The sequence below is a fragment of the Saimiri boliviensis genome, chromosome 2 (genome assembly GCF_048565385.1).
Source record: "Saimiri boliviensis isolate mSaiBol1 chromosome 2, mSaiBol1.pri, whole genome shotgun sequence".
In the NCBI taxonomy this organism is placed as follows: Eukaryota; Metazoa; Chordata; class Mammalia; order Primates; family Cebidae; genus Saimiri; species Saimiri boliviensis.
This window is the reverse complement of record NC_133450.1, coordinates 191,368,134-191,393,511: the sequence shown is the minus strand read 5'-3', so window position 1 is coordinate 191,393,511 and position 25,378 is coordinate 191,368,134. Positions and strand designations below refer to the sequence as shown.

Sequence of the window (25,378 nt, the reverse complement as noted above, 5' to 3'; positions counted from 1 at the left end):
GCAGGTAGAGCCCCTGGGGGTCAGCCCTGGAACCCTGCTGGTAGTAGGACGGTGGGGACGTGGGCCTGAGGGCCTAATGGACACCTCGGCCTTCAGTGCCTGAGAGTGGGGAGGGGCACTTCAGTGCCATGCTCTTAAAAGCCAACCTTAGCCAGCACGGTGGCTCACACCTGTAATGCCAGCACCTTGGGAGGCCAAGACGGAAAGGTCACTTAAGACCAGGAATGTGAAACTAGCCTGGGCAACATAATGAAACCCCATCTCCATTTGGGAAAAAAAAAAAAACAAAACAAAACACAGGCCAGGTGCAGTGGCTCACGCCCATAATCTTAATACTTTGGGAGGCCAAGGCAGGAGATCACTTGAGGTCAGGCATTTAAGACCAGCCTGGCCAACACGGAGAAACCGTGTCTCTACCAAAAATACAAAACTTAGCCAGGTGTGGTGGCACACACCTGTAGGCCCAGCTACTCGGGAGGCTGAGGCAGGAGAATCGCTTGAACCTGGGAGGTAGAGCTTGCAGTGAACCAAGATTGCATCATTGCACTCCAGCCTGGGCAACAGAGTAAGATTCTGTCTCAGAAAACAAACAAACAAAAAACCAAGGCCAACCTGACCCTTCTCCAGCCGATGTCTGTTCCTATCACTCTGCTGCCCAGAAGCCTCCCGGGACTCCCGGTTGCCTGCAGATACGGTTCTGCCTTCCTCACCAAAGCCCTCTTTGCCCTGTCCTAGCAAACACGTTTGGAACTTAGAGCCTTCCATAGCACATATCTGTTCCCTCCGCACAAATTCCCCTTCTAGAAATGCAGGGTGTGGGCTAATCTGGCATTCTAGAAGTCTCTTCCAGTTCTAGGAGTTTGTTCAGCCTGGAAAAGAACATACTCAGGGAATGGGCCCTCGGCCTTCAAATATCCAAGGAGCTGGCCTGTGACAGACGGCGCAGATGTGTCATCTATAGGTCCCCAAAGGACAGCGCTAGGACCAGAAGTGGGAAGTGAGGGGAAGCAGGGGCCACCCAGAGGCCACACTGGGCTCAAAGTAGGAAACATTTTCTCCAAATAAATAAGGTCTGGAAGTAGGATAAACTACCTCGGGAGGAAGTGAGCTCCCCATCCCCACAGGTGACCAAGTTGGGTTACCAGCTAACCTCTGTGGTTCACCGCTTTCATCCCTGGGCATTGGATCCTACAGTAAACCCTCCGCAGGCTCATCTGGGTGCTCGTAAGGAGAGGAGTGATGAAGGACGCTCCGCCCTAAATCATGGAAATGTGCTGTGCATTTTAGAAGTGCTCATATCCTAGGGTCAGGAAATGCTCCTCATCTCTCCCTCTGCTCAAGCCCAGCCTCCTCAAAGTCTTCCTCCAACTTAAAGGCCTCCTCCTCCTCCAGGAAGCCTTTTCTGGTTTATCCCCTGGGTCTCTCATGTGCCTCTCCTCTGAGCCCTAAGTACATTCCATCCTGCCTCCTCCAGAAAGCAGGCGGCTCCTGTAGCCCAGGATTGTGAGTACTGTATCTCTGCTATCACCAGCATGCTGCATGCGGTCTGGCACATAGTAGGTCCTCGGTGAAAGGCCTGTGTGATCATGATGATAACCATGATGCGAGGACAGCAAGTGAGAGGAAACATTCCCAGTCCTAGTTCCGCTGTCCTCAGAGACATCGTCAACCTCTCTGAGCCCCAGCTCTGCACTTGTAAACGGGGAATTCTTGTACGACATCCTGGTTGGGAGGTAAATCAAACCATATGAGCAAAGCACCTGGCGTTGGACAGAAAAACTTTTTTTTGAGACGGGATCTCACTCCGTTGCCCAGGTTGGATTGCAGTGGCACAATCATGGCTCACTGGAGGCTGGATCTCCCACGCTCAAGTGATCCTTCTGCCTCAGCCTCCCGAGTAGCTGGGACCACAGGCATACATCCCTACACGGGACTAATTTTTGTATTTTTTGTAGAGATGGGGCCTGTTGCCCAGGCTGGTCTTAAACTCCTAGCCTCAAGTGATCTGCCCTAGACTCCGAAAATGCTGGACTTACAGACATGAGCCACTGTGCCAAGCCAAAAAACATTTAAAAACCTATATAGACATGGGAACATGTGTGATCCAGCCGCCTGAGTTTACCAGTAGGAAAACAATCAAGCCACCAGTTCATTCATGGAGGGCATGCTTGAGCCGCGGCTACATAGGAAAGGATGGGAGTCCCCCAGCAGAACAGGTTGTCCCCTCTCCCCCTAGTGATTATATCCCCTGGCCCCTGAAACATACCCAGCAGCAATGACACTGGGTAATGGTAATGAGCTGTGATGAGCTGCTTCTGGCTAATGTACTGAACGCTTAGCAAGTACTGGGTGCTGTCTTCAGTGCTTTACATGGATTAACTCATTTAATCTTCACACCCTTCCTGTGAATGAGGTCCTACTACTGTTGTCATTTCGCAGACGAGAAAACAGGCATAGAGAACTGAGGTCACTTGCCCAAGGTGGCCCCGTGGTGAGGGAAGTGGCAGGGATTCCGGCCCTGGAAGCCAGCGTCCGCCCCACACTTTACCTCTGCTGCACTGCGCCCTCCCTCTGCCGCCCTGTCTCCCCTCCCTCCCAGTCCCCACCCTGAGCTGTTGGGATGCTCATCTGAGGTCGAGACTGTGATGGCTGCTGTAGGAACAGCTGCTCCCTTGAGTGCTGAGGGTCATGACAGTGGCCTCACAGCCGCTCCCATGCTGGCAGTGGGGGTCTGCCCTAGAGCGTCCTTGCATCAGTCCCCACCCGCTGGGCTCCTCCCTCTGGGTCCTTCTGCCCTGTCTTCCCCATCTGCCCTGGGGCAGCCCCTCAGAGACTTGGAGGTGGCACCTCTCCAGGCAGAGCGGCCCAAGCCAGGGTTCTGTGGGGTCTTCGAGGGGAGCAGGTGTGTCCCCCTGACTTAGAGCATGTACACCCCATCCATCAGAAGCCTGTTTCTGCCTGAGTGCTGGCCTAATGGGCAGAAGGTGGAAATGGCCTCCTGATGATAAATGTCCCTGACAGCCTTTTAGCAGCTCAGTCAATGGCCCACCAGGCTGGCTAATGTCTGCTCCTGCCTGTGGTCCTCAGCATAAAACCCTTTTAGAAGCAGAGTAATCTGGTGAGGAGGGGAGGGGGGCAGTGGGCTGGTTGTGAGTGGGCGGCCATCCCTCATCAGCTAAGAAGGAAGAGAAGCTGTCTAGGGCTGGGACCTCTGCTGCCCTCTGAGCCACACCCGACCCTCAGGCGCCTTCCCTGAGTCTGTGGGCGGCGGGAGGGGTGCGTCTGAATGGGACTTCTGGGCAGTTTGCCTGCTGTCAGCCTGAGGGCTCTTCTGGCTCTGCTTGAGAAACCACAGTGCAGAAATTGGGGCATAGCCCTGGGACAGAGTCTAAAGTCCCTGAGAGCAATCAGTGCGCTGCAGCCAAAGACCCAGTACCGCTCACGGCCTTTGACCCAGGAAATGATCCAAGAGAAAGGAAAGGCTGTGTGCAGGAAGGAGGCCAGGGCGTGGACTCACAGCACAGGAAGTACAGCCCCAGCCTCACACTTTGGGGGGCAGAGGCCTGGGCTGAAGCCCAGCTCTACCCCTCACCTTTGCAGTGACCCTGGGCAAGTCCCTCCTCCATGCTGGGTTTCCCCAAGTCTGAGGTCCAAGAGAGGGTGCTGGGATCCATTCGTGACGCCTGCCGCAGGTACAGGATAAGAGAGTGCAGCTGTGGGCTCCATTCCTGGTCTCTAGAGCCCTTCAAGAGCTACCGTTTTGGCTGGGCATGGTGGCTCACGCCTGTCATCCCAGCACTGTGGGAGGCCGAGGCAGGCAGATCACAAGGTCAAGAGATCGAGACCATCCCAGCCTACATGGTGAAACCCCCATCTCTACTAAAAATACAAAAATTAACTGGGTATGGTGGTGCGCACCTCTAATCCCAGCTACTTAGGAGGCTGAGGCAAGAGAATCACTTGAACCTGGGAGGCACAGGTGGTAGTGAGCTTGCAGTGAGCTGAGATCGAATCACTGCACTCTAGCCTGGCAATAGAGCAAGACTCCATCTCAGGATAAAAAAAAAAAGAGCTGCAGTTGTATAACGGAAGTTTTTGGCTAATCCTGGATGAACCCATTTTTTCAGAAAATCTGTAGTTTTGTTTTTAAACACCTTTTTTAAATTGCAAAATTTACATAGCTAAAAAAAAGGCAAAGATATTAAAGCCAGCCATTTATCCTACCATCTAGATATAACCATGATTAACATTTTGGCACATTTCCTTCCATTTTTTTCTCAGGTTTGATATAAAATATACATACATGTACATATAACAATAGCTTCTGTTATTGAGCACTTACGGTAACACCTGATCGTTGGGCTTCTCATGCATAATATCTCATTTAACTCTCAACAGTCCTGCAAGGAAGAGATGATTATTCATTCACGTTTTACAGATGAGGGAAAAGAGGCTTGCAAAATTTGAGCAGGTGCACACCATGCTCAAGTTTTAATTTTTGAAAGCTCTCCTTAAGGACAGTGTACAAGATGCCCTGGGGGCTGAGCAAGAGGTCAGTGCCAGCTGGGTGAGGTGGCTCACACCTGTAATCCCAGCACTTTGGGAGGCTGAGGCAGGTGGATCACGAGGTCAGGAGTTTAAGACCAGCCTGGCCAACATGGTGAAACCCCTTGTCTACTAAAAATATAAAAATTAGCGAGGCGTGGTGGTGCATGCCTGTAATCCCAGCTACTCAGGAAGCTGAGGCAGGAGAATTTCTTGAACCTGGGAGACGGAGGTTGCAGTGAGCCGAGAACGCACCACTGCACTCCAGCCTGGGCAACAGAGTGAGACTGTCTCAAAAAAAAAAAAAAGTTGGTGGCTTAAGTGTCAGTCCACGGAGACCTGGTCCATGGCCTGTAGGTGCAGTGTCCTTCCAAGACCCTAGTTCTGGGTACCACCCTGCCAGGACAGGGCAGGAGACGTGTACCTCTCTTCCCTGCCCTGCTGTGGAGGAGGCAGACCACTTGAAAGAAAGAAACTTTCAGCTACCTCCATAAACGTCACAAAGGACAGGCGTCCACATTTTTTCCTCTTTTTTTGTTCTCTTTCTCTCTGAATGTGTAGGTGTGTGTATAAATTTTTTTCAGAACCATCTGAGGGTAAGTTACATCCATTTTGGCCCTTTATCCCTAAATACTCCTGTGTTTCCTAAAAATACACATATCCTCTTACATAACTGCAGTATATTATCAGCTTCTGTAAGTTTAACGTTGCAATAATACTTTAATCTACCATTCTTGTTCCGATTTGTTAAATAATGTCCTTTATAGCCTTGTCCACTCCAGTAAGGGATCCAGTCTAGGGGGAGGTGTCTGATCACCTTTTCCTGAGGGGAGAGAGCAGGATTAGGCAGAGTGTTTCCAGAGGGAGCACAGCAGCACCTCCTCTGTTTGCAGAGCTTCTAAAATGCATGCAGAGGCCGGCATGGTGGCCCAGGCCTGTAATCCTGCACTTTAGGAGGCCAAGGTGAGAAGATCGCTTGAGCCCAGGAGTTCAAGACCAGCCTGGGCAACGTAGCAAGACCCCATCTCTATAAATAATTTTTAAAATTAGCTGAGCTGGCTGGACACAGTGGCTCACGCCTGTAATCCCAGCACTTTGGGTGGCTGAGGTGGGTGGATCACAAGGTCAGGAGTTCAAGACCAGACTGGCCAACATGAGGAAACCCCATCTCTACTAGAAAATACAAAAATTAGCTGGGCATGGTAGCCCATGCCTGTAATCCCACACTTTAGGAGGCCAAGGTGGGAAGATCGCTTGAGCCCAGGAGTTTGAGAACAGCCTGGACAAGATAGCAAGATCCCATCTCTACAAATAATTTTTCAAATTAGCTAAGCTTGGTGGCGCACACCTGTACTTCTAGCTACTTGGGAGGGTGAGGTGAGAAGATTGTTTTACCCTGAGTTCGAGGCTACAGTGAATCATGATTGCACCACTGCGCTCCAGCCTGGGCAATAGAGTGAGACTTCATCCCTTAAAAAAAAAAGTACACTGGCCGGGCGCGGTGGCTCAAGCCTGTAATCCCAGCACTTTGGGAGGCCGAGGCGGGTGGATCATGAGGTCAAGAGATCGAGACCATCCTGGTTAACATGGTGAAATCCCGTCTCTACTAAAAACACAAAAAAAATTAGCTGGGCATGGTGGCGCATGCCTGTAATCCCTGGTCAACATGGTGAAACCCCGTCTCTACTAAAAGTGCAAAAAATTAGCTGGGCATGGTGGCGTGTGCCTGTAATCCCAGCTACTCAGGAGGCTGAGGCAGGAGAATTGCCTGACCCCAGGAGGCGGAGATTGCGGTGAGCCGAGATCGCGCCATTGCACTCCAGCCTGGGTAACAAGGGCGAAACTCCGACTCAAAAAAAAAAAAAAAAAATGAAGGGGTCTCTACACAGTTGGAGGGGTATTGGAAGAAGAGAAGGTCAGATATTCCCTGAGTCCACCCTGTTCTTGAAAGTCCCTCTATAAAAAATCCTGAGACTATTGATTCTGCAAAGTTAAGACGTATATTGTGCGTTCACCTTGCATTCCGCCCCTGCAACAGTACCTGCCCCCCTGGGCACCTCAGGAATCTTGTGGGATGGATGGATGTTGGCCAGTTTTCTTCTCAGCTGTCTCTTTCACGTCAATATAAAAATGAGTCAGGGAGCATTCTGGTGGATGGCTCAAGAACCAGGGACTAGATGATGGCTGTGAGCTGCATTGGCAGGCCAAGGGCCTGGGTCCTGGTCCCTGTGGTCCCTGTTATGCCAGGGCCATGCAGTGTGATGTGCAAAATGAGCGGATCGGTCACACCAGTCCAAGATTCTGTGATTGAACTCGTGTGGTTTCCCTGAGACCCCAAGAAATCCAAGTCTGTTGGTAGAGTTGGAAATAGCTTAAGGACTGTGTGGCAGGGGCTGGGGGGCCTGTGTGTCCCTCCCACCACCTATACAGGTATTCTCAACAGGAAAGGGGAAAACAAGGGAAATGCCCTTTCTATGTAATTGAAATAGAATTCACATACCAGAAAAGTCACCATTTTGGGTTTTTTGTTTTTTGTGTAAGACAGGGTCCCATTCTGCTGCTCAGGCTGGAGTGCAGTCATGCAATCATAGCTCACTGCTATGACCTCCCAGGCTCAAGCAATCCTCCCACCTCAGCCTCCCAAGTAGCTGGGACTACAGGCATGTGACACTATGCCTGGCTTTTTTTTTTTTTTTTTTTGAGACAGTCTCACTCTATTGCCCAGGCTGGAATGCAGAGGCACTGTCTTAGCTCACCATAATCTCTGCCTCCCAGGTTCAAGTGATTCTCCTGCCTCAGCCTCCCAAGTAGCTGGAATTATGGGCATGTGTCACCATACCTGCCTAATTTTGTATTTTTACTAGAGATGGGGTTTCACCTTGACCAGGCTGGTCTCAAACTCTTGACCTCAGGTGATCCACCCACCTTGGCCTCCCAAAGTGCTGAGATTACAGGTGTGAGTCACTGAGCCAGGCCTAATTTTTGGATTTTTTTGAAGAGACAGGGTTTGTCATGTTTTCCAGGTTGGAAAATTCACCATTTTAATGTGTATAGTTCAGTGGATCTTAGTATATTCACAAGGTTGTGAGTATACAACAAGGTTGTGAATATGCTGTGAATAAACTGTCACCACTACCTAATTTCAAAATAATTTTATCACTCCAAGAAGACACCCCAAACCCATTAGCAGTCACTCCCTATTGCCCCTTCTTTCAAGCCCAAGGCAGCCCGACTCTGCTTTCTGTCTCCACGAAAGTACTGTCCTGGATTTTTCATATGCATTACTTGGGTTCCAGATACCGGGTGCCAGGGGGATGCATTAATGTGCTCAAGCAATGAAACCGCATCTGAACATCATCTAAGTGGAACCACACCACGTGTGGCCTTTGGTGCCTGGCTGCTGCTTCTAGTGTTTTCAGGTTCGTCCGTGCTGTAGTGTGGACCAGTGTTCATTCCTCTTTTCTGGGGCCGGCAGCATGAATATGCTGCATTTGGTATATCTATTCTGCACTGGGGGGGGCACGTGGGCTGTTCCCACTTTTTGACGTTATGAAGAATATCGCTGTGAATGTTGGTGAACCAGTTTCTTCTAGACCTATCTTTTCATTTCTCGTGGGGATAGACCTCGGAGTGGAATTGCTGGGTTGTGTGGGAACCGTTTAACCTTTTGAGGAACTGCCAGGCTGTTTTTCAAAAGAGCTACGCCATTTTCATTTTACACGCCCGCCAGCAGTGTATGAGGGGAATGCCCATTTACCAAACATCTGCCATATGCCAGGCACTGTACCCCGCCTCCTGTCCCATGATCCTCACCCCTGCCTGTGAAACACCGGTGACTGCTCCATTTCACTGACGACACCAGAGCTCAGAGAAGGGAAGTAACGCCCCCAGGATCACGTAGGGAATAAAAAGCAAGGCCTAGATTCACATCCAGCTCGGTCCCTCACATGTTCCTGCTGACTGACTATGTGACTGTCCAGACACTAATGTTGAATCTACCCCCTCCCCAACCCTCCTGGGCACTGTCTTGCAGACAGGAAAGTTGGACCCCCACTACCCAAAGGTCTGCGGGCACAGAGGGAACGTCTTGGACGTCAAGTGGAACCCTTTTGATGATTTTGAGATCGCCTCCTGTTCTGAAGATGCTACAGTGAGTGTCAGCCCGAGGGCCTTCCCCTTCCTAAAGGGTGGGATTGGCTGGCTGGGGTGGACGGTACCTGTTCATGGCTCTGGTGCCCCTGACTCCATCGCTGAGGTGAGGTCACTGTGTGAGGAGGTGTTAAATTAGGTAGAGGAGAAAACATTCTGGGTGCCGTAGGACTCGGGGCACCACCCCTCCTCTCTGTGGACCTGTTTCCCACCTATAAAATGGACATAATAGCTCCACCCAGCTAATAAAGCCCAGTGAAAATGTATATTCCAATGGGAAAGCCCAGTCTTTGGGGGACTATAAAATGCTACAAGGGACATTTTTATGGTGATCAGAAAAGATGTTCCACTTAATCCCACAGCGAGGAAGCAAGCTGAAAAAAGGCTGTGAGGGCCTCGGATGAATGTGAACACTAAAACCAGTCCAGCAGCTTCAGTCTCACTCACTTTTTTGAGCTCTGTTTTATACCAGGATTATATTCCTGCCCCAACAATGTTCAGTGTTACCTATTTATAATTCACTTTGTACCCACTTCTAAAATATGGTGGATATTGCTTAAGACAAAAACTATAGATATGCCAGGTTCAGTGGCTCACACCTGTAACCCCAGCACTGGGAGGCTGAGGTGGAAGGATTGCTTAAGGCCAGAAGTTGGAGACCGGCCTGGGCAACATAGTAAGGCCCTATCTCTACTAAAAAAATTTAAAAACACAGATAGGATCAGATGATTAAAATAAAGATAAAAGTCATTGTCACCATTTATTGTGAGCCCACCATGAGAGCTACCTGGCAGAATGGGCAATAAAGTGTATTGCAAAACCTTCAGTTAGATCAGAGGAAGCAGACCAGTTCATCTGGAAAGGCAGGCAGAAAATTCAAAGAGGATTTGTGTCGGTTTCCATACAGCAAATGCTGAGGAACGTAAAGGACAGTGTCTGCTGAGGTGATTTCACCAAAGGGCAGTCAGGTCCTGTGAGAATTGGCCCCGTCTCCAGGGAGTGTAGGGCCTCTGGCAGGATATCAGATATCTGAAACAGTCCCCACTTTTGTAATACCTGCCTTTCCAGGCCTACTTTGAAGGCTTCCTTCGAGATCATTATTAAATCTCTTGATAGCCTCATTGCCCGCCACTGTCCCTTCCCTGATGCCCCAACGCAGGACACGACTATTGGGGGGTAGGGGTGGCAGTTCCTTTTCTCCCTGAAGCTATGCCCACAGTGAATTTATGGAGTGAATTCAGTCCTGTTCCTCCTTGCCTTCAGGACCTGGAGGTCACGGTGGCTCCTCCAGCACTGGGGAGTCTTCTCTGCTTCAGTGCTGGGACGGTACCTTCATTTCCAAACACACCTATTTGGAGTGCGTCTCCTCCTCCTGGCGTTCTATACAGTGGCAGCCCTCACCAGACCGAAGTTTCTGGAGCCTGGCACTACTCTCATGGGGTTGGCTTCCTGGTTTTAAATCCAAGATGACCAGGAAATAAATATTTGCTGAATTGAAAGCAAGGTTATCTACTTGAAAAACCTGTATACCTCCAAGGGAAACAGTGCCTGCAATCAACCAGGGGCCAGAGAACCTTGCAGGACCAACAAGGAAGGTCAAGTCAGCACCATCCCAGGCTTGCCTTGTACCTCCATGTGTATACCTCCATGACAGGGAGCTCTCTGCCATGGCCGCCCCTTCCATCTGCAGGCACCACTCTGGAAGGAAGTCCCAGTCCCTCTTCTCAGGCCCCAGGCCCCTCACCATGAAATATAGGCCTGTGACCCATCCAGCCCAGCCTCCTGGCCTTCAGAGTTTCCTCTTGCAGGCTATCCAGAGTGCACCTCCAGAGCAAGAAGTTTGTCTCTGCCCCGCCCTAGGGACTTCACTAGCTCCCTAGTACTCTGAAGATGCAGCCGAAACCCTTCATCCTGGCATTTGAGACTTACAAGAAGTGTAAAGATCACTGTACTCTGGGAGATATCCTAGCCTAGGAGACAGGCCTGCAACCCAGCCACCTGTCTACCACCTCAGGCCAGCAGGATGACAGAGATTCCTAGAGGGCAGATTTGGAGGCTTAGACTCATCTCTGGTCAGTGCTGGCCCCTGCTCAGGCTGGAGGAGCTTGGCGAAGCCCCTGTCCCTCTGAGGACCCTCAGCTGCCCCTCCTCTGCCCCTCAGTGCCCATAGCCACTGAGTGGGAGGAGGCTACAAGAGTGCTCCCTTGGGCCTTCCGCTGGTCACTGCCAGATCTGTGGCTTAGGCTGGTGACGGTGCCAGTGTGCCCTGGCTAATGCTCCCTTGGGCCATGTCTCCCTTGCCAGATTAAGATCTGGAGCATCCCCAACCAGCTGCTCACTAGAAACCTCACGACCTGCAAGAAGGAGCTCGTGGGCCACGTGCGCAGAGTGGGCCTGGTGGAGTGGCACCCCACGGCCGCCAACATCCTCTTCAGTGCCGGCTATGACTACAAGGTGAGTCTGGGTGTTCTTTTTCTGGAGCAGCCCCAACAAATTCCCACAAACTGGAATACAACAGAAATGTATTCTGTCACAGTTCTGAAGACCAGAAATCAAAAATCAAGGTGTTGGCTGGGCATGGTGGTTCACGCCTGTAATCCATCACTTTGGCAGGCCGAAGCAGGCAGATCATGAGGTCAGGAGTTTGAGACCAGCCTGACCAACATGGTGAAACCCCATCTCTACTAAAAATAAAAAAATTAGCTGGGTGTGGTGGCATGTGCCTGTAATCCCAGCTACTCAGGAGGCTGGGGCAGAAGAATCACTTGAACCCGGGAGGTAGAGGTAGCAGTGAGCTAAGATTGTGCTACTGCACTCCAGCCTGGGTGACAGAGCAAGACTCTGTTTCAAAAACAAAAAATTAATAAAAGAAAATCGTGTTGGGAGAACCAGCTCCCTCCAGAGGCCCCAGGGAAGAATCCTTCTGTGCATCTCCCAGCCTCTGGTGGCTCCAGGCATCCTTGGCTGATGGCTGTGCCACTCCAGGCTCTGCTTCTGTCTGTGCATGGCCTTCTCTCTGTGTCTGTCTTCCTTATAGGAAGAGGAGAGCACCTGTCATTGGATTTAGGGCCCACCCAAATCCATTATGATATTATCCTAACTAATTTCAGCTGGAAAGACCCCATTTACAAATAAGCTCACATCCTGGAGTTCCAGGTGGACATAAGTTTGGGGGAGACCCTATTCAACTCATTACAGCCTGCCTGGAGGGGATGGGATGGCACTTCCCAGGAAATTGGTCCCCCGACCCTGCTCCACTGACAACCAAACATGGAGGCAGTAGGCCCTGTAGATTGGGACCCACCGTACAGGAAACCTCAATTCTATTCAGACTCAGTGTCTGCCCTGCAGTATAGCCTGGGAAAGTGCCTTGACTTCTCTAGGCCTCAGTTTCCCAATCTGTACACAAATTGAATTGGTGGGACTATGGCTATGGCTTTTCAGTTTCTTTCCTTTTGACTCTATAGGCGTTTACAGAGGCACCTCAGAACCCTCTGTGATGGATAAAAGGGAGGTGGGGCCCAGCTACGGTGGCTCACACCTGTAATCCCAACAGTTTGAGAGGCTGAGGTGGGAGGATCACTTGAGCCCAAGAGTTCAAGACCAGCCAACATAGTTAAGACCCCGTCTCTACAAAAAAAAAAAATAGAAAAAATTAGCCAGGCATGGTGGCATGTGCCAGTAGTCCCAGCTACTCAGGAGGCTGAGGCGGCAGGATCACTGAGCCCAGGAGGTTGATGCTACAGTGAGCCATCATCATGCCACTCCACTGCAGCCTGGGCAATGCTGTCTCAAAAATAACTAACTAAAAGGGGTATGGGGAGCACTGAGGAAACCTGGGCTCTCTCTTCTCATCTGTAGCGCTTTCTTAGCTGTTTGTGTGGGGTATCTAGAGAGCTGCTGACTGTGTTTGTGCTGGTCATTCTTTTTTCTTTTTTTTTTTTTTTTTTTTGAGACAGAGTCTCGCTCTGTTGCCCAGGCTGGAGGGCAGTGACGCAATCTTGACTCGCTGCAACCTCTGCCTCCCGGGTTCAAGTGATTCTCCTGCCTCAGCCTCCCGAATAGCTGGGATCACAGGTGTGCACCACCAAGCCCGGCGACTTTTGTATTTTTAGTAGCGATGAGGTTTCTCCATGTTGGTCAGGCTGGTCTCAAACTCCCATCCTCAGGCGATCTGCCCGCCTCAGCCTCTCAAAGTGCTGGGATTACAGGCGCGAGCCACTGCACCCAGCCTGTGCCAGTTGTTCTATACACAGCTCCAGGGGGCGCTGGTCCCATCCTAGGCTATAGGAATGGATTGCCCTGGAGCTGTGCATGCACAGCCTGTGCAGGTAAACATACAGCCTTGTTGATCTGTGTGAGGTGCAAACTGCTGCTCACAACTGAAACCGCCTGGACGAGCTGCTTCCCTGGGGTCCTCCCTGCATGGATGTTTTGTTGTTCAGAGGCAAGTGGTGTTTTCCTTTCACCACTAGGCAGTCTGGCCCTGGGATTCCCCCTCCTGCCACAAGCAGCTTCGGCCTGCACATCATCCTCCCACCGAGGCTTCCTGGCCAGGCTGCCAGCTGCGCTGCCCTCCCGGGGATACCGTGTTTCACTGCAACCTGGCCAGCGTGTGACTGTGGGGGCCAGGGGCGGGGTGGCCCTGGTGCTGAGAGCTGGCCCTCTGCCATGCAGGTGATGATCTGGAACCTGGATACAAAGGAGTCTGTCATCACAAGCCCCGTGAGGACGATTAGCTGTCACCAAGATGTGATCCTCTCCATGTCCTTCAACACCAACGGCAGCCTGCTGGCCACCACCTGCAAAGACCGCAAGATTCGGGTTATCGACCCCCGAGCAGGGACCGTCCTCCGGGTCAGTGCCGGGCCAGCGGCTGGCTTGGGCTCAGAGAGGAGCCAAGGGGTAGGGGTGTGGGGGGAGGCTTCAGAGAACAGGACAGTGATGCTGTCAGCGTCGGGGCCACGCCTTCACAGGCAGCATCCTCGTCTGTCCTCTCAGGATTGCTGGGGGTGGGATATGTCATTTCCATTTTGCAGATGAGAAAACTGAGACCCGTCAGAGATGAAATGACTCACCCACATGGGGAGCTGGGATCTGAACCTGGTCTGACTCCAAAGCTTGGTGTGCCTCAGCTCTGTCACTGGCCAGGGGGGTCAGGAGAGCCGATAACACCACTGTTTAGTCCCTGTGCAAACATAGGCAAGCATTCCTGCTCTGAGCCTCTGTTTTTGCATCTGCAACAATGGGCCGTGGGTCCTTCCTCTCCAAGGATTAGATAAGATGGGTCAGGTGACAGCACCCACCGTGGTAGGGGTGCCCGATGCCCTTTCAGCAAGAACAGGGAGCTGGGCAGAGGTTTGCTTCTGTTCTTGCTCAGAAAAATAACTCTTAGCAAAGATAGTGGGGAGAGACTCCATGTGAAGGAGAGGGATCCAGGTGGTGCCCCTGGGAAGAATCTTCAGGCAGAGTTGGGGTGAGAAAGGGTGGCCTTCCAGGGGAAGCATCAGCATAAGCAAAGCAGGGAGGCCGGAAACCCCAGCTGCCCACCGGAATCCCCTCCAGCGTCTCTCCAACACCCACCACTCATGTCCCTCCAGGAGGCCAGCTACAAAGGGCACCGGGCCAGCAAGGTGCTATTTCTGGGGAACCTGAAAAAGCTGATGTCCACAGGCACATCGCGATGGAACAACCGGCAGGTGGCCCTCTGGGACCAGGTGAGGCCTGCAACCCTCACCATCACCCCTCAGCGGAGAGCCAGCATCATTCATTCACACATGCATTCATTCAGACACCCATTTATGTCTCACACATTTAACATAGATTGCCAGGTGCTGGGGATCTGGGGAAAAGTAGCAGGGAGATGCCGACGGCCCTGGGCGCGCCCGGACCCTGTGCACCTTACACAGGAGGGAGATAAGTCAGGACCCGGTGGAGGCCCTGGGCTGGAGGAGGGGAGGTAGCTGAGTCTGGGACCAGGACTAGGAGAAAGGGAGAAGGAGAGGGCCAGGTGCGCAGAGCGGGCAGCTGGAGCAAATGAGGTATGGGGAGGAGGAGCTTTCATCAGGACAGCTGAGGGTAGAGCAGGGGTGAGAGCCAGGCCTGCGGTAGCGTTTTGAGGGAACATTTGACAGGAGTTTCAAAGACTGGGCAAATCACACTTTCTCTCTGAGTCTCCTTCTTCATCTATTAAAATAAAATTTTAAAAACAGGTAGGGGAAGAGTAGAATGAGATCAGGTATGTCAAAAGTGATTTGCTATGGCCAGGCATGTTGGTACATGCATGTAATCCCAGTACTTTGGGAGACCCCCGTCTCTGCAAAAAATCAGCTGGGTGCAGTGGTGTGTGTCTATAATCCCAGCTACTTGGGAGGCCGAGGCAAGAGGATTGCTTGAGCCCAAGAGTTTGAGGCTGCCGTGAGCTATGATTACACCACTGCACTCCAGCCTTGGTGACAGAGATAGACCTTGTCTCCAAAAAAAAAGTGATTTGTTAAGGGCAGAAAGCTGACAAGGTAGGTGGTAGCAGCATTTTAGTGCCTTTAACATGTCATCTCCACCAGATTGGACCCCAAGAGCCAGGGACACTTCCCGAGCACTCACACAAAATCACACTTTTTCTGACACACACACTCTTGCCCAGAGCGCCATGGCAGGAATCACCGCCGGGAGCACCACTGAGGCCCCCAGGAGTGACCCAGGCCTTCCCTGCCTCCCCTTCCCCTGCAGGATGACCTCTCTGTGCCTCTGATGGAGGAGGACCTGGACGGCTCCTCGGGCGTGCTGTTTCCCTTCTATGACGCAGACACCAGCATGCTCTACCTGGTGGGGAAGGTCAGCTTGGCACCGAAGGGAGGTGGCCACCTGGACCCCTGAGATGGGCAGACAGCAGCCTGGGGCCATTGGGAGCACAGGGCAGGGATGGGCAGGCCTCGCTGGCCACTCTTCTGCCATGAGAAAGAACGCCTCCCACACTCCCGGTTCCTTAGGAACACCTGGGGCCAGGGCTCTGGCTGGAAACCTTGACCTTGTTCCTTTCCAACTCTAGGCCCAGATGCGGGGGGACCTTTGGTGTTTCTCAGCAGGGGCACCTGCTGACTTGGGGGTAGAACAGGTCTCCACTGGGTAGGCCTATCCCATGTCTGGCAGCCCTGGCCCCTACCCACCAATGCCCAGACCAGCATCTCTCCCCCTCCACCCAAGTCATTATGACAACCAGAGACGTCCCCCATGGTAAGACCTTCTGGATGGCCTCTGAGGCCACCCCAGCTCTGACCTTTGCTACCGCTCTCAGATAGGAGTGGGATTGGGACTTGTCTTCCCAGAGCTTCTGTCTTAGAGGAGTGAGGGTGGGCTTTGGGTCATGGTGGGGAAGACTGAATATTAAAATAAGGACCCAGGCCCAGCACAGTCACCCATCCCTATAATTCCAGCACTTTAAGGGGCCAAGGTGGGAGAATCACTTGAGCCTAGGAGTTTAAGATCAGCCTGAGCAACATAGTGAGACCCCATCTCTACAAAAATAAAAAAATAAAAAATAAAAAATAAATTAGCCAGGCGTGGTGGCGCACACCTGTGGTCCCAGCTACTTTGGAGGCTGAGGCGGGAAGATGGGTTGAGCCCAGGAGGTTGCAATGAGCTGTGATTGCACTACTGTTCTCCAGCGTGGGCGATAAAGTAAGACCCTGTCTCAAAAAAGATAAGGTGTAAAATGAGGATCCCCCTGTCACCCTCCTGCCTTGGTGACAGGGCCCCCCAGTTTCCTGGTGTGCCCTTGAGTGAGATGGGTTTACCGATCATCAAAAAAAAAGCCAGGTTTTTGCTGGATGGCTGGGTTGCTGATGAGCTGATGAGCTCATCTCACCTTCCTCCTCCTCCTGCTCCATTTCCTCCTCCTCAGGGAGATGGCAACATCCGCTACTACGAGGTGAGCACCAACAAGCCTCACCTGAGCTACCTGACTGAGTACCGCTCCTACAACCCACAGAAGGGGATCGGTGAGTGAGGGACGCTCAAGTTCACGCCTATAATCCCAGCACTTCAGGAGGCCGAGGCAGGAGAATCTGGGTCAGGGCTTCGGTGCTGGGTCTGGGGAGACAGGGATGAGTCAGATGGGAGGAGAGGCAGCATGGCAACACTCTGACTTGATGGGGTCTGTCCTTGAGGTGTGCAGCAGCACAAAGGAGGAAGTCAGGGAAGGCTTCTCAGAGGAGGCAACATTTGGAGGCACTGAAAGAGGAGGCAGAACCCAGCAGGGGAGAGAGGGGTGTGTTCTAGGTCAAGGTTAAGCAGTTACAAGCACAGAAAGATGGAAAGGGCTGACCTAAAAGAGGCTCCAGGAAGCAGTCCTCAGCTCCTTTCTAAGCGTGTTTGAGGATTAAAAACCCAGCTATATTTCTGTAATCTACAAGAAACCTACTTTAAACATAAAGACATGGCTAGATTAAAAGTAAAGGACTAGAGAAAGATGCACCATCCTAACACTGCTCGAAAGGAAGCTGGAGTAGTTTGATTAAGAGCATTTGGGGCACAGGAGCTGTGGAGATGGAGATGGGGAGCCTTAGCAGAGCAAGCTGCCTGTAAAAGTCCAGCTAATCCAGCACTTTGGGAGGCCAAGGCTGGAGGATCACTTGAGCCTAGGAATTTGAGGCCAGCCTAGGCAACAAAGTGAGACCCCTGTCTCTACAAAGAAATTTAAAAATGGAGGTGCACACCTGTGGTCCCAGCTACTTGGGAGGCTAAAGCAGTAGGATCACTTGTACCCAGGATTGTGAGGCTGCGGTGAGCTATGATCATGCCACTGCACTCCAGCCTGGGCAACAGAGTGAGACTCTGTCTAAAAAATAAAAGTTCAGTTAACATAATTTAAATTTTTGAAGGTGAAGAATCTGATTAATTCAACGTCATTTCCCAACACAGGGCCCAACCCAGAGTAGGTATTTGTCCCTGAGCTGTGACTTGGGAGGAGGTTGGCCTCTGTTCAGGTCCAGGTGTGCTACATGGCTTTGGCCCTTGCACTGTGGCCCCAGCCTTGCCAGAACCTCTTGGCCCTTCCTGACTCTGCCTGCAGGTGTCATGCCAAAGAGAGGACTCGACGTGTCCTCCTGCGAGATCTTCCGCTTCTATAAGCTGATCACAACCAAAAGCCTCATCGAGCCCATCTCCATGATTGTGCCTCGGCGGGTAAGGGCAGTGGGGACCACGTGGGAGGGAGGTGGGAAACCTGTCCTGGAGAAGACAGACCCAGGGCTGTCGGGAACCAGAGCCTGGAGCCCACGTTCATGGGGCAGCCACAGAGCAGCCTTTCTTACAGCCAGTGTTACATCAGTGGGCGTCAGGAGTCCTGGGTCTCAGCCCACCTCTGCTTTTGAGCTGCTGAGTGACCTTGGGCAAGTCGCTTTGTTCTCTGGGCCTCAGTTTCCTCAATTCAGCAGGGAATGGGGAGAGCCTTGACTCACAGCTCTAAGGGCCCTTCCCATCTGGGCAGCCTACTCTATTACCCTCCTCACTGTCTGGATTTCTCCTGCAGTCGGAATCCTACCAAGAAGACATATACCCACCAACAGCAGGGGCCCAGCCCTCCCTGATGGCCCAGGAATGGCTCAGCGGGATGAATCGAGGTGAGGAAGGCAGAGAAGAGACCCAGGCAAATGTGACAGGAACATGGAGTGCTCGGTAGCCTCAAGCAACTGAGAGGGGTTGGGCCTGGATTCTTATTCTCGTGTAACCTCAGACGTCATGCTCTTGACCTTCAGTTCCCAGGGGCTAGGATGGTCACATACGGGTCCAGGAAGTCAGGTGTCTTGACCCAAGAGCTCAGGAAACTCCAACTCAAGGGACTTTGCCCCACGGAAAGCTTCTTTACATTTTGGGGCTATGGCAGGTACTTAGACCACCTCAGCCAGACTCCCCATACCTGTTCCCCACCCCTACCTCTGCAATTCTTTTTTTTTTTTTTTTTTTTAGACAGTCTCACTCTTTGCCTAGGCTGAAGTGCAGCGGTACAATCTTGGCTCACTGTAACCTCTGCCCTCTGGGTTCAAGTGATTCTTGTGCCTCAGCCTCCTGATTACCTGGGACTACAGGCACGTGCCACCATGCCCAGATAATTTTTTGTATTTTCAGTAGAGACGGGAATTTGGCCCTGTTGGCCAGGCTGGTCTCAAACTCTTGATCTCAAGTGATTCACCCGCCTCGGCCTCCCAAAGTGCTGGGATTATATGCATGAGCCTCTGTGCCTGGCCTTTTGCGATTCTTATTGACCCAAGAAGCCCTCCAGGCAGCAACCCCCATCCAGGTCCCTCTGCCCACTCTACCTCTTCTGAGCCACTCTCCTGCTCGTGCCAACACGAGGGCAGCCCAGCAGAAGGAGGGGGATGTGTGCTCCCATCCCCACCCCACTTGCTCCATCTCCCTTCCAGCCCCCCAGACTTCCTTCACCCCTACCCCAGTGGCTGAGCAGGCCTCCTGGCGTACTGGAAGAGCCTCTGCCTGGGGGGCAGGAGACCAGTGCCAAGTCCCAGTTTTGAATAACCTTAGGTAGGTTTTGCTCCCTGGGCCTCAGTTTCCTCATCTGTAGCCATGATGCCAGCCTCCCCTGCTTCTTGGGGGTGGTGAAAGAACTCATGAACTTGGTAGACAGCAGGGTGCAGTGGGGGTGGGACTGTCCTTACAAAGCAAGGGCAAGGTCTCACGTGAGCTTGTAGTGTTTGGGGACAGCTCCAGAGCACACACTGTGCCGTTCCTACAAACCAAGCTTCACTTCGAGGGTGGCACACGTGGGTCTCTGTAGCTGATTGCCCTGCTCTGTGTGTGCCCTGTCCACATGTGGCTGTATTTCCTACACCTGTTGCATGGGTCTGCATGGCTCTGAGTGTCTCTGCATGCCTGCCTGTGTCCTCCGTGCCCAATATGCCCATGTGCCCCTGGGCACTCAATCCTCACATCGCTCTGCTTCCCTTCCAGAGCCAATCCTGGTGTCCCTTAGGCCTGGCTCTGAGCTGCTGAGCCCCCGGCCACTGCCTGAAGAGAGACCTGTCTTCAACTCTGTGGCCCCAGCCTCACCCCAGCTCTTGAACCAGGCAGAAAAGCTCACTGCAGAAGACGGCTGGAGGCCTTCCTCCCTGCCAGAGAAGACCCCAAGGTGGGCAGGAGAACACAGGCTGGAGGAGAAGAGATCCTGGCTGACAAATGGCTTTGATGTTTTCGAATGCCCCCCACCAAAGACAGAGAACGAGGTGTGAAGGAGGATGGGGTGGGCCTTTCACAGGGGGCAACTGGGGTGGAGGGGGGCAGATCCAGGCTGAGAAGGAGGGAGAAAATGAGGCATGAGAATAATCAGCTGTGTGGCCTGACCTAGTCACTTGACTCATTTTTTTTAATTCATTCAACAAACAGGCAGTGAGCACCATCTTGTGCCAAAATGATGGGCATACATAAAGCTGGTGGGAGGCCAGGCACAGTGGCTTACACCTGTAATCCCAGCACTTTGGGAGGCTGAGGCGGGTAGATCTCTTGAGGTCAGGAGTTCAAGACCAACCTGGCCTACTAAGAAACCCCGTCTCTACTAAACATACAAAAATTAGCCAGGGATGGTGGTACTTGCCTCTAATACTAGCTATTGGGGAGGCTGAGGCATGAGAATCGCTTGAACCCAGGAAGCAGAGGTTGCAGTGAGCTGAGGTCATGCCACTGCACTCCAGCTTGGGCAACAGTGCAAGACTCCATCTCCAAAAAAAAATTGATAGTGGGGACCAGGTGCAGTGGCTCACACTTGTAATCTGAGCACTTTGGGAGGCCCAGGTGGACAGCTCTCATGAGGCTAGAAGTTTGAGACCAGCCTGGCCAACATGGCGAAACCCCATCTGTACTAAAAATATAAAGATTAGCCAGGTGTGTTGGCCCGTGCCTGTAGTCCCAGCTGCTCGGGGGGCTGAGGCAGGAGAATCACTTGAACCCAGGAGGCAGAGGCTGCAGTGAGCCAAGATCACACCACTGTACTCTAGCCTAGGCAACAGAATGAGACTCCATCTCAAAAAAGTCAAAAAAGATTGTAGGGAGCCATCTATAAAATGAAAAGGGTTGGACCTGCTGGGTGGTATCAAAGTCTTTCTAGTTCTGACATCATAGGATTTTCTGTGCTTTCAAAGTCCACATTTGTTAGGTGCCAGATCCTGGAGTAGGCACTTTGCTAGAGTATGTGATTGAATCCTCTCAACAGCCCCGGAAGTCAGTCTGTAGTGGCTAAGAACACAGAGGCTGGCGTCTCACAGATGGATTCTGATCCTGGCTTTGCTGAGTACTAATTTAGGTCCCAGACCCCAGAACTGAGTATCTCTAAGCGTCCGTTTTTACAGTGGTACAGTGGAGACACTGGCACTGACAGGGGTGTCACAAGCATCCAATGGGATAATTAATGCCCTTAGGGCATCACTCAGCATCTAACACCCACTCTGCACAGTGGCAACAATTATGATAATGATGAGGGCAGTTTTCTGGCCCCTATTTCCCAGAGGAAGGAATGGAAGCTCAGAGTGGGTAAGTAACTTGCCCAAGGTCACACAGTTCAGTGGTGGTAAAAACACCAGTCTCCAGACTCCAGAGCCAGGCATCCTTTCCTCTATCCCATGGGGGATCTATGGAGGCGAAATACATCAAAACATTCCAGCCTTTTTGAATTTCATTTATTGGGTGACGTAAACAAGGTGTTTGTAAAAGATCTATGCAATGAGCCCCATCAGGCCTCAGCCATGTTAATGTGACCACCTCCACCTTTCCAAGTCAAGGAGGATAGTGGTTTCGCTTTCAGCTGATGTCCTGACACCCCGGTGATCCTGCCTTCCATCTTTCTTTCCCAGTTGTTGCAGATGTACTACCGGCAACAGGAAGAGATCCGAAGGCTCCGGGAGCTGTTGACCCAGCGAGAGGTCCAAGCCAAACAGTTGGAACTGGAGATCAAAAACTTGAGGATGGGCTCAGAGCAGCTCTGAGCAGAGACCTCTGCCCTCCGTACCCTCAGGGACACCACTCGGCTCCGTGGGGAGGTTCAGAACCAAACCACAAGTCCCCCTAAGAACAACCACTATTTCTATATTTTTTACCAGAAAACAAAATTCTCAGTCGCTGAAAGAGATTCCAGTGGGACATGGTGCCGTTTTTCTATTTGCCTTCTTGCAACAGCAGTTTCTGAATTGACTTTGTTTTTAGATGATGCCTTCTGTTGAATTCTATTGTTAAGGGTCCATGATGAGCTAGAACTTCTCAAGGGGAAAGAACACAGTAGAAAACTAGAGCTGGAAGGACCTAGGTTGATCTGCCTGTGATTTTCAGACTGTGGTCCAGAGACTAGGGAAGACCGGGCCAGATGCAGTGGCTCATGCCTGTAATCCCAGCACTTTGGGAGGCCAAAGTGTGCAGATTGCTTGAGGTCAGGAGTTTAAGACCAGCCTGGCCAACATGGTGAAACCCGTCTCTACTAAAAATACAAAAATTAGGCATGGTGGCGAGCGCCTGTAGTCCCAGCTGCTCGGTAGGCTGAGGCAGGAGAATCACTTGAACCCAGAAGGCAGAGGTGCAGTGAGCCGAGATCATGCCACTGAACTCCAGCCTGGGTGACACTTTTTTTTTTTTTCTGTCTCAAAAAAAGAGAGAGACAAAGGGGGATAGGGGGAGACTAAGCAGGAAGGCTGTGTCTCCCTTCCCCACACTGTGTTCCAACCAGACATCTCCTTTCTATTTTCTATGTTGGGCTACAATGAAAAACAATTCTGCTAGTAAAAAAAAAAAATTGTTTTAGACGTTTGAAAACTGATTTGACCAAGTTCCTCATTTTACAGGTAGACGAACTAAGGCCCAGAGAGAGGCAAGGGATAATTGTTTCTTGGTGAGGCTAGGCTGAGATCCTGGTTTTCTGGGTCTGTCTTTTTGCAATTTTGGGTCTATGCAGTCCTCAGCCCACAGAGCAGAAATCTGTTGTTTCTGGCCTCAGCTGTGCCCCAGCTTACTCAGTGACTTCTTTCGAGTCCTGTCCTCTCTGGTCTCTGTTTCTTCATCTGAACAAGGAATACCCTGGAACAAGCTGCTTTCTGCAGGATCTGCCATCTGTAACCTTGACCTAAGGGAAAACTACCTGTGGGGTGATCTGAGTTTGCTGCGGAAACTAACAGACACTGGCAAGGGGCCAGGCCAGGGGGTTTAAACCCGATTCCACACCACAGACATGTCAAAACCAACCTTTCCGGCAGGGCGCGGTGGCTCAAGCCTGTAATCCCAGCACTTTGGGAGGCCGAGGCGGGTGGATCAAGAGGTCAAGAGATCAAGACTATCCTGGTCAACATGGTGAAACCCTGTCTCTACTAAAAATACAAAAAATTAGCTGGGCATGGTGGCGCGTGCCTATAATCCCAGCTGCTCAGGAGGCTGAGGCAGGAGAATTGCCTGAACCCAGGAGGCGGAGGTTGCGGTGAGCCGAGATCGCGCCATTGCACTCCAGCCTGGGTAACGAGAGCGAAACTCTGTCTCAAAAAACAAAAAACAAAAAACAACCTTTCCAACCAGAATTAGCCTGATGGGGGTAGACGCTGTCCCTTATGGGGGGATGCAGACTTCAGAGCTGTGCCCATGACTGCTGACTGCTACCACCAAAGCCGTCAGGTACACAGCCTGCCTCCTGCAGGATGATGTGGGCAGACTTCAGCCCTAGTTAACAGAAGAGTCCCCCTGGAGGTAGGGGGCCTCCATCTCTGAGGACATGCCAGCATAGCCTCTGGCCACCTAACCAGGAGGTCTTACCTACTACTCTAGGTAAGGAAGTAGGAGCAGATGGTCTCAAAGTTCCCTTCTCACCTGAAGGCTTTTCTTTGTCCCTCCTTAGTATGTTCCAAGCCCTGCTCTAAAGTTCAGTGGTCAATACAACAGTTCATCAAGAGATAGGGAATGATTAGAGGTGAAATTGGTCCCTCCTTACCAAGGAGGGGCAGATGATCTCCATTGCACAGGGTGATTAGATTCTGAAGCTGAGATGGGGACCGCAGGAGGCCTAGCCTGGTAGGTTTCAGCCCAGGCTGTACATTAGAATCCCCTTGGGAGCATGCAGGTAATACGGACCCCCGGGCTCCATCCCAGACCAACTGAAGCTCAATCTCCAGAGTAGGGCCTGTATATTCATATGAGCTTCGCAGGTGATCTGCAGTACAGTGAGTATCGCCGGCTCCATGTGTACCTATTTGCAATAAAGATGAAGAGGACAGCGAGAGCCAGGCAGGAGCTGGGGCTCAACCCAGATCTCTTAACTCCTGGCTAGTGGCTCCTTAAAAGCCCAGAAGTGTTGTCCCAAGCCCTCCTTCAACATTTCTGGGAACCACAGCTGCAGCACGATGGGGGTTCAGTGCCTCCCTCTGCCCCTTCCCCAGCCATGGTTTATTCTGCTTGTCTGTCTGCACAGGCCAGACGCCCGTGTTCCTTATCTCATTCTTCATTTACTCAGTCACTGGGGCTCACTCCCATCTGATGCGCCAACCAAATTTGCCTTACAGTGTGCTCCAGAACAGAAGGCCAAATCCCAGGCATTGTCAGGGCAGCAGAGCTCCACAGGACAGGCTTACCTGTGTGGCCAACACTTCAGTTTACAAACACCTCCCACCTCCAGTCACTGACACATGCTATTTTAACACAGGTCAGGCAGGCATTACAATCCCCATGTTCAGAAGCAAAGACCTAGGCTTAGAGAAGTGAAGAAACATCATGCCAAGGTCACTGGCTGCCAAGCGGCAGAGGTGGGGCTGCATCCTGAGAGCTTCCCAGAATGCCTCTGCACAGCGCCATTCCTTGGCCAGCTCTCTCCACCCCAAGGGACCCAGACTGCACTCTAACAAACAGGACACACAGGTGTTTTTGAACAAACTTTTTTTTTTTTACGTCTAGAATAAATTATTTAAATTATTTCACAGCAAGGGAGAGGGATAGGTAATTTTTATCAGATATTTTTTTAAACCATCTGTTTTTTAAATTACGTTTTTGTTTGTGTTCTTGATCTGATGTAGTGGAACTCGACCAGCATTTTTGGGGCCCAGCCAGTTGGCAGAGCAGGCCTTCATCTCCTTATTCCATACCCTGGGCGTCCCCTTTCTGTTGACTCAGGAACTTTCTGAGAATGAGGACAGCACTAGGAGATGGGCTTTGGTGGGTGTCCACCTTAACGCTACAATAATTGTGCTTCCTGGAACAAAGCTTGAGATTGTATCACAGAAGGAAACAGGAAGTCAGAAATCAAATCTATGCTTTTAATTGCAACTGTGCCTGACACCATTTGAATGATAGTTTTAATGTTGTTTCTGAAATTCCTTGTACCTTTGTGAAAAATAATAAATAAAAGTGAAAATAAATAGATGTGGAATGTGCAATGGAAATAATGTAACAAAATAATAAACATCTGGCCAGACATTTTACTACATGGAGCTTTCATTTTCTTGATTTGCTCCACAAATACCAATTCACTATCTACTGTTGGAGTTAGACACCAAGCTGGAAAACAAGTAGGACAGACATAGTCTTTGCTGTCTCCAGTTTTGTGTCATGGTTTGGGGAATGGGGAGGGCCAGGACAGGGAAAGTGTAAGCTGTTTTGGAAGGAGAAGCAGGGAAGGCTTCCTGGAGGAGAAGATAGTAAGGTAGAAATTTGCAGGATA

General features: G+C 51.4%; 1 protein-coding gene across 4 annotated transcripts in view; it reads left to right on the top strand.

Annotated features, from left to right (window-relative positions):
* Window positions 1-25,144, top strand: part of CORO2A (coronin 2A) — a 72,572-nt gene extending 47,428 nt beyond the window's left edge. For all 4 annotated transcript variants that reach the window (XM_074395089.1, XM_074395091.1, XM_003940074.4 and 1 more), the window contains exons 3-12: window positions 8,579-8,695; window positions 10,999-11,148; window positions 13,372-13,551; window positions 14,295-14,411; window positions 15,424-15,528; window positions 16,595-16,691; window positions 17,765-17,877; window positions 18,224-18,314; window positions 19,660-19,931; window positions 21,552-25,144. In XM_074395089.1, the coding sequence (XP_074251190.1) occupies window positions 8,579-8,695; window positions 10,999-11,148; window positions 13,372-13,551; window positions 14,295-14,411; window positions 15,424-15,528; window positions 16,595-16,691; window positions 17,765-17,877; window positions 18,224-18,314; window positions 19,660-19,931; window positions 21,552-21,683 (1,374 nt within the window). In that variant the 3' untranslated portion in view covers window positions 21,684-25,144. The remainder of the gene's footprint in view (window positions 1-8,578; window positions 8,696-10,998; window positions 11,149-13,371; window positions 13,552-14,294; window positions 14,412-15,423; window positions 15,529-16,594; window positions 16,692-17,764; window positions 17,878-18,223; window positions 18,315-19,659; window positions 19,932-21,551) is intronic.
* Window positions 25,145-25,378: the final 234 nt, after the last annotated feature.